This window comes from Nicotiana tabacum, chromosome 4 (assembly GCF_000715075.1).
Source record: "Nicotiana tabacum cultivar K326 chromosome 4, ASM71507v2, whole genome shotgun sequence".
NCBI lineage: Eukaryota > Viridiplantae > Streptophyta > Magnoliopsida > Solanales > Solanaceae > Nicotiana > Nicotiana tabacum.
In genome coordinates, this window is record NC_134083.1 from 10,961,557 (window position 1) to 10,970,721 (window position 9,165).

Sequence of the window (9,165 nt, forward strand, 5' to 3'; positions counted from 1 at the left end):
AAATTAATTATTATGTATATGTTATTTTTGTCTACAACTAAAAAATGCACATGAATCTATCTATCCGTTTTTCTTATTTTAATAAGAAAATGTGTTATGTAAAGTAAAATAGAGGAAGTAATGTTTATATAACTTTTTAAAAATTTAGCATTTATCGATATAGGTACACGCGCAAAGCGTGTATCCTAAAGCTAGTAAATAAGAAAATTTAGAAAGGACAGAGGTAGAAAGGATGATAAAATGATCAACATATTTTTCATTTATCTCGAAATATTAACAAAAAAAATTCCAAAGAGTTAAAAGGAACACAAGTAGATATATATTTTCGGAAACCAAAAAGAAAATTAAAAGGTAATTACTAGTAGTCAAATTAGCCAACTTGGACTCTATTATGATCTTTGGGATTGGCAAATCCAATACGAGGAGCGCAAAGCCGCACAGACGAAAGTGCTTTGTCGAAATGCTTTGCCTTAGTCCCCAAATACTCACTCCACGTCACTGGCCTATACATTGGAGGGTGCCCTTGATCTACCAATTTAGAAAGCGGTGAAATTTTCACCCCTGACGGTGGCCCATATAAATAAGCCATTGATAAACGGTGTCGGGTTCGGTTCACTACCGCCCGATGTAAAACACTCGGGTACAACCCGTTTGACAATATGTGTAATAAGTCACCTACGTTTATAACTAATGCACCGGGCAAAGGAGGAACCGCGACCCAACCATTTCCTTCTTTAAACACTTGTAAACCACTTGTGTTGTTTTGGTGAAGGATAGTTAATATGGTAGAATCCGTATGTGCAGCAAGACCCATTGCCCGATCCGGATCCGGACATGCCGGGTAAGAATTTAGTTGTAGGGCAGAGCATCCTCCTTTGGATTCTACTCCTCTTGGGCCAACAGCCCATTTCACATCGTCCTTATTTATGCCAAGTGACCCAAGCATCAGCCACATCAGTCTTCCTGCTAGCTTTTCCATCTCCTTTTCGTATTCCTCGATTACCTCACTGAAAATTCAAAAAGAAAAAAGATAAGCACTACATAATGTAAATGACATGAAAAGTTGTAAGCAGTACAACTAATGGATATAAAACTAGGAAACAACAAAAGAAAAAAAGTGGTATCTCTCCAATCTTTCTTAGGGATCATGAAATTTTAAGTCTTTATCCTAAAACATTGTATCCTTCCACTAAGAAAGTGTATAGGTAACACGTCATGGGCAGTCGTGTATGAGTTTAACTGAACTTAATATTTTTGCGATAACTTGAAAATATAAGTAAAAATTTAATAAATTTTGTACCCCTAATTTCGCAGGTGATACGAGTTGGGCTGTACATATACTAAAAGTTTGAATCCGCCACGTTTAAATCTTGGATTCATCGTTGAGCAACAACGATAAATCTTTTAGTTAATGCTTCCTAGCTCAGTACAGCATGAACAAAAAGGTAAAAAAAATCGAAAATACACCATGTTTTTTGAGAAAGAAAGATCTTTTCATCAACATGTATACGTGCATGAGAATTAAAATTGGTGGGAGGGATGATATAAGTGAAAGTACCAGAATTTCTTGTAATCATGTGGCCAAAGTTGGCGGGCGTGGTCAAGTGGGGAACCAACAATTGTGAACCCTTCAGACCACATGAGCTTTGAGAAAAAAGACGATATGCGAGCCACCCCATAACCAGCAATTCCATCTGCAGAACGAGCGGCCTTCAATTTTTGCTGCATCGGAAGGGAAAAAAGTCTCTTTCCAGCTCCTTCCATATTATCCAGTAAACTCTGAGATATATTATGGTTTATGATTTGGAATGCACCCCATGTTTTGCATGCATGGCCTATTTTTTCCATTGCGAATTTATCGTCGTTTAGATCAATCACTGGAATAGACTCTAATGAGTCATTGGATTGGTAATCATGATCTAATGATGATTGCCATGCATGGGATTCGGGTAATTCTCTTAGTGTGTACAAGTCAAGTTGTTTTTGATGAACATCTGAGATTCTTGAAGGCATAGTGTAATAATCAAATGCTAATGTAATGGAAAGTTAGTTATAAGAAGGAGAGTGGGATTTGTCTTGTGAAGGGAATGATGAAAAGGGAAGTGTATATATAAAGGTGATGGATGAGGATGGGGACAACGAATGCTGGGAAGAAAGAAATATATAAAATTAAAGAAAGTTTTGAGTGGTTTTGGGGAAGTTGTGATGTCGATATACAAGGAAGGGGACAAGAAATGAAAGCGAGCTGCTTACGGGATAAACTATCATTGGACAAACGAAAGAACAAAAGTTGAATGGACCATCTTGTCCTCTAGGGAAAAATTGGATCAAAATACTGCAGGTTAAGGTATCTCAATTCTTTCTCTCACACATTCTATATCCCTTTTAAGTATAGTTGCAATGTCTTCGTAGAGGTTTGCCCCACCATCGTATTGTTAATTTGGTTTGGTCCAATCTTTTAAAACCTCAATGTTTTGTTTCATTAAGTTTAATTTAATTCAAAAATCGCCTTAATTCACCGTTAAATACTTAATCCTGACATATATGGCCTCTAGCATTTCGACCTGAAATTTACTTGAGTTAAGCTTCACAACGAAATCCATTTCTATTCATCTTCTAATTCTAGTTCAACTACTAGCGGTTTGTGAATTGTTACAACAATCCATATATGAAAAGATGAGAGTCTATCTCTCCTCATTTCATGTGCCTTTGTCTTGTCCTCAAGTAGAAAAACATCTACATCATCACTTCCCTACTTGGTCCTAATTTGTTTTCCCTACAAGATAATATAAGCCTTCTTATTCCGGCCCCACATCCTAGAAAACCAAATGCCCCAATTCACCTCTCCTATTGGCCTGTCAAACTGACAATAATACCCTTGCCATATAACCTCGATATGGAGTTTGCCCTTTCGGTATTGGCGAAGGCATATTATCTAGAATCTGTAGTGACTATATATGAGACTCAAGAACTTGTTAATTACCTCTACTGCCATGATTGATGCAGGAGTGGCAGAAGATGACTACTCTATTGGAAGCATTTGCGAGGGTATTTCTGTCCTCAAATTAAAAGGAAATTGAATATTGTATGGAGTAGCATTTTTTCTATTTATGCTTTTCTTTTTAATCATTTCTGCGACAAGCAGTAAAGTCACTTTTGATATGTGCTTGGTTAGATTTTGTGTCTTTTGTCCCATCTTACTCAGTGGGGGCAAATATCCATTCTTTAGATATCCCTCTTTAATCAAACATTAGTTTTTCTTTAAGCAATCACTAACTTGTCAATTTTAGTTTTATTGTTTTATTAGTGTACTTTTGTCTCCAACTTTTTCTTTTCTACGTTAGACAAGAGGTTTTACATAGTGCTCTTATAGATTTTTCTTTGTTCTCTCGGCCATAAACTGTGTGGTCGTAGTGGCCACACATGCAACATAAAGAGAACAAATGGCTCCTAAGAGTGTCAATGTTATGATCATTACTTATTTATTGGACAATCATATCATGGATCGATGGGGCATGTGCAAAAAGAGGATAATATATAAAAATACACATGAATAAAATTATCATCTTATTAGTTGCATATGCACTTCACGTGGCACAGACGTGGTTAGGTTGGGCAACTTGTTTTTTTGTGTTTTGGCCAATAATTTTCGGCTAATGTAGAATGTATGTCCTTGGAAGATATGCATTACTCCTATGATTTTCGTAACATAAATAAGTACTTATCATAATGATTTTCGAAACCACGCAAAGCATCGGAAAAAACGCACCATAATGACGCATGATTTCATTTTGATCCAGAAACGACGTAATCCTAAAAGTTGCGGCTCACAAAAGGCCACGTTGTCATCTCGTCTCAAACATTACGACCCGACCCACTCATCCAATCTTCTCGACCACGACAAACAGAATCCGCTCATCAAGGCCGTCTGAGGCGGCCATAATAAGCGGAGGGACTAACTCTATAGGTCAAAATCTGCCCTAGAATATTTAGGGTAAGATAACACTAAGGAAAGGGATAGTCGAGGTCGACCAGGAAGCAACGAGATTCGTGGTCGAGATGTCAACAATGGTCGAGGTCGAGTACCGTTAACAGACTCGCAACGGCTAGTTTTTAAAATATGATATTAAAGAGAATATTATAGTGAATATTCTCTCCACTTGTACTATTAGGGCTAATGTAGAATGTATGTCCTTGGAAGATATGCATTACTCCTATGATTTTTGTAACATAAATAAGTACTTACCATAATGATTTTCAAAACGACGCAAAGTATCGGAAAAAAAATGCACCATAATGACGCATGACATCATTTTGATCCAACGTAACCTTAAAAGTTGCGGCTCACGAAAGGCCACGTTGCCATCTCGTCTCAAACATCACGACCCGACCCACTCGTCCAATCTTCTCGACCACGACAAACAGAATCCGCTCATCAAGGCCATCTAAGGCCGGCCTCAATAAGCGGAGGGACTAATTGTATAGGTCAAAATATGCCCTAGAATATTTAGGGTAAGATAGCACTAAGGAAAGGGATAGTCGAGGTCGACCAGGAAGCAGCGAGATTCGTGGTCGAGATGTCAACAATGGTCGAGGTCGAGTACCGTTAACAGACCTGTAACGGCTAGTTTTTAAAATAGGATATTTAAAAGAATATTATAGTGGATATTCTCTGCACTTGTACTATTAGGGTTAATGTAGAATGTATGTCCTTGGAAGATATGCATTACTCCTATGATTTTCATAGCATAAATAAGTACTTACCATAATGATTTTCGAAACGACGCAAAGCATAAGAAAAAATGCACCATAATGACGCATGACGTCATCTGGATCCAGAAACGACGTGACCCTAAAAGTTGCGGCCCGTGAAAGGCCACGTTGCCATCCCGTCTCAAACATCACGACCCGACCCACTCGTCCAATCTTCTCGACCACGACAAACAGAATCCGCTCATCAAGGCCGTCTGAGGCCGGCCTCAATAAGCAGAGAGACTAACTGTATAGGTCAAAATCTGCCCTAGAATATTTAGGGTAAGATAGCACTAAGGAAAGGGATAGTCGAGGTCGACCAGGAAGCAGCGAGATTCGTGGTCGAGATGTCAACAATGGTCGAGGTAGAGTGCTGTTAGCAGACCTGTAACGGCTAGTTTTCAAAATAGGATATTAAAGAGAATATTATAGTGGATGTGTCTCATATATATAGTAAAAGAGACAATGATGTAGGGCATGTGATATTCATTTGTAAGAACACACTTTGATAAAAAAGATTCTCTCTCTCTTACCAAGATACAAACAACATATTTTTATCAAGATTCTTGTCCACATTATTCCATACTTCCCACCAGATCCGAGGATAATTCGAACATTCAAGGATTTGTCTGCCATTCATCATTGTCAGGAGGAATAATATCTAGTTTTTCCTTTATTGGGTGAATCATTTCTTTATTTACCCAAATATCATTTATTAATGTTCATTGTTATTTAATACTCATTTATTACTCACGTTATTTGGAATGATTGTCACACATCATTATTATTTTTCTACCAGATTTGTTCAATATTAATCATACTTTCATAACTCACATCTAGAAATATTATTGTTAATTAGGTTTAACCCCTTAATACATAGATTTAATTATTTGAACCAAGAACTACACTTTTTGGTCAACCAATTTGGTGCCGTCTGTGGGGATTTCCTAGTTAAATTTTTAGTTTCTTCTAGATCTATCACTAACACAGCACAAACGTAAAAGAAAAGGGGAAGCAAGAACAAGATCTTCTTTCTTTGTGTGCACAAATCCCAACATGGCAGGTAACAGAGAAGAAAGGGCGAAGATAATCAGTGACCTCCCAACTAACCTCATGAACGTCATCAATGAAAGCTGCGAAACAACAGACGAAAGCACAATGCCCAATGCTTCCCCTAGGCGTTATGGGTCACCGCCCCCTCATTGCAGCATCACAAAATCCCTCGGTAAGGGAGCCTCCACATCTGTGGGAGAAGAGACACCCCAGCTATAAAAAAGCTCCTCGAAGCATGGCTAACCGACACACTAACTGGCGTCCTCAACAAGCCCGACCGGGACGTAGCTGTAAAAAATACAAAGATTTGCACTATACAGCAGGTGGACGAACAGTGTAACCAACTCCCTCCACCTCTAACGATAAATATTACTCACAACGTCAATGATAATGCAGGTGACAACACTTTTGCATCTATTTTGAAAAGGATGGAGGAAATGGAGAACGAGAACAATGTGCTCCGAGATCAAATGAAAGAACACCAGAAAAGGGTCGATAAAATACCGGGCGCCCCCAAACTATTGCCGAAGAGTGACGTTGGCCGGTTCGTCGAACAGCCATACAGTGATATTGTAGCCCCACATGCCATACCGAAAACCTTCAAAATGCCGCCCTACCTAAGAATATACGATGGCACAACTAACCCTAAAGATCATGTGACTCACTACGTCACCGCCATGAAAGGCAATGATCTCGCCAAAGAACAAGTATCATCTATTTTGTTGAAGAAATTCGGTGAAACCCTCACATGAGGAGCGTTGATGTGCTATTCACAACTACCTGCACGCTCTATTGAAACTTTCGAAGAGATGTCCGACAAGTTCGTAACGGCCCATGCTGGGGCCAAGAAAGCCGAGGCCAGAGTGAACGACATATTTGCTATTAAGCAGTCTTTGGGAGAGGGACTTCCTCGCCCATTTCAACCGAGTAAGGATGACTCTGCCAAATGTATCATAAGGGATTGCGGTCGTAGCCTTTCAGTTACGGCTGAGCAGGGATGGATCGAGGGCGACTAGAAAGCTATTGAGTAGACTGATGAAGTATCCCCCATACACTTGGTATGAAATACACAACGCATATTGTGCTGAGGTCCAAGGAGACGAGGATGACCTCAATGGACAAACTTATCTACTAACCTCGGTATAGGCCGAATTCAGAAGAGATCAAAGAAATGATACCAGAAGGGACCTCGCAGCTCCACGACCCAATAGGGAATGACATCAACCATATGTCAGAGCGGCAATTGCGCCCTCCTCCCGCCACAAAGAAGGCCCGTCCAGATCAAGGATAGGGACTTACCGGAACGAAAGAGGTATGCCTCCTTTATTATCCCCTCACAACTTTTATGTGTCACCTACAGAAATAGTCTATGCCTTGGAGAAGCTCGAACCAATGGTGAAGTGGTCACGAAAGATGAGGTCAGACCCGAGTACCAAATAATCGGATGCCCTTTGCGAGTTCCATCAAGAACGAGGGCACAAAACCGAATATTGCATCGCCCTAAGGCAGGAGGTCGTAAACATGTTATGACAGGGACACCTCAAAGAGTTCCTGAGCGACCGGGGAAGGACCAACTTTACCAGAGAATGTGAACAACATCAAGGACCGCCGAAATCGCCCTCACCAACCCGCACCGTCCATATGATCATTGGTGGCGGCGGTGATACTTCCATCAACAACGTAAAGTTCACCACTATCCACAAGCTCAAACGGTCATCACCCGCGAACGATATGATGAACTCGAAGAAAGTATCATCTTCGATAAGCCAGATACCAACAGTTTGGTTTTCCCTCACTATGATGCCCTTGTTATTACTTTACGAATTTTAGATACAGATGTGAGACACATTATGGTAGACGATGGGAGCGGCACGTGCGTTATCCACCCTCGAGTACTTGCACAAACGAAGCTCGAAGATAAGATAGTGCCACAATGCATCACGCTAACTGTTTTAACAATGCAGTCAAGCGAACATATGGCGAAATCACACTCCCCGTTCTGGCGGGTGGCGTCAATATGGAAACCACGTTCCACATCATGGACCAAGACACATCGTACAACACCATAATAGAGCGACCATGGATACACATTATGAGGGACATCCCCTCCAGCTTATACCAGGTCATCAAATTCCTGACACCATGGGGAATATTCAGCATAAGAGTGGAACAACACACATCCCGAGAATGCTACTGCATCGCCCTAGACTGCGCTGTCACTCAACAAATGAAGGACAAAGAAAAAGCGACATAACAATCAACTAGGGTTGAGCTCGATATGTGCCTGATATGGTGGAAGCTACGGAATCGAGTATAGAAGACCTCGACCCCATTCAATTAGACACCAATGATCACAGCAAGAAAGCTTACATCGGCTGCAAACTTCAGGAACTAGGTAAATTCCGTCAGTTCTTAACTATTAACGCAGATTTCTTTGCTTTCGGCCATGCGAATATGATGGGTATCCCGAAGGAAATCGCCACGCACAAGCTGAATGTCGACCCATTCCACCCCCCAGTGAGGTAGGCCAGGCGTAAGTTCAACTTGGTGATTAATGATGTGGTACGCGAAAAGGTGGAAAAACTATTGGAAAATGTCTCCATCAGGGAGTCGAAGTACCCCCAGTGGGTCGCCAACATAATGATCGTGAAAAAGAAGAATAGGAAATGGAGGATGTGCGTAGATTTCACCGATTTGAACAAAGCATGCCCCAAGGATTTGTTTCCATTACCCCATATCGACTAACTCATCAACACAACGACTGGGCATGAATTACTGAGCTTTTTGGACGTCTATTCAGGCTATAATCAAATCCTCATAGAAGAATAAGATCAGGAGAAAACTACATTCATCACCCATCAGTGGATGTACTGCTACAGGGTCATGCCCTTCGGATTGAAAAATGCAGGGGCAACTTACCAAAGGTTGGTGACGAGGATATTCAAAGACCAGCTCAACAAAATGATAGAAGTCTATATAGATGACAAGCTAGTCAAGTCCAAAAGGAAAGAAGATCACATCGACGAGTGACATACTAAGACGATACATAATGAAACTAAACCCCGAAAAGTATGCGTTCGGCGTGGCCTCAGGAAAAGTTTTGGGTTTTCTGGTAACACAACGAGGAATCGAGGTCAATCCTGATCAAATCAAAGCCATTGAGGGGATACCAGAAAAAAATAGGTTTATAAGTTGACTGGATGTATCGCCGCCCTTTCAAGATTCATTTCACGATCATCAAATAGGTGTCACAGATTCATCTACGTACTCAAAAAGGATAACGACCTCCAATGGACTTCTGAGTGTGTCCAGGCCCTGAAGGAGTTGAAAGCATATATATCGTCACCACCATTGCTTTCA

The 9,165-nt window shown here is 40.6% G+C and overlaps 1 protein-coding gene across 1 annotated transcript; it reads right to left on the bottom strand.

Annotated features, from left to right (window-relative positions):
* Window positions 1–270: 270 nt before the first annotated feature.
* LOC107798687 (gibberellin 3-beta-dioxygenase 1-like) lies at window positions 271–2,069 on the bottom strand. The gene is made up of 2 exons (XM_016621713.2): window positions 1,559–2,069; window positions 271–1,007 (listed from the first exon to the last, which is right to left on the bottom strand). Exons 1-2 carry the CDS (start codon window positions 2,011–2,013, stop codon window positions 371–373), a joined length of 1,092 nt encoding a protein of 363 aa, XP_016477199.1. The 5' UTR covers window positions 2,014–2,069; the 3' UTR covers window positions 271–370.
* Window positions 2,070–9,165: the final 7,096 nt, after the last annotated feature.

Coding starts and splice junctions, on each gene's coding strand:
- LOC107798687 (XM_016621713.2), bottom strand. CDS start 2,013: ATGCCTTCAAGAATCTCAGATGTTCATCAAAAACAACTTGACTTGTAC. Junction 1,008..1,558: donor CATGATTACAAGAAATTCTG/GTACTTTCACTT, acceptor TTGAATTTTCAG/TGAGGTAATCGAGGAATACG.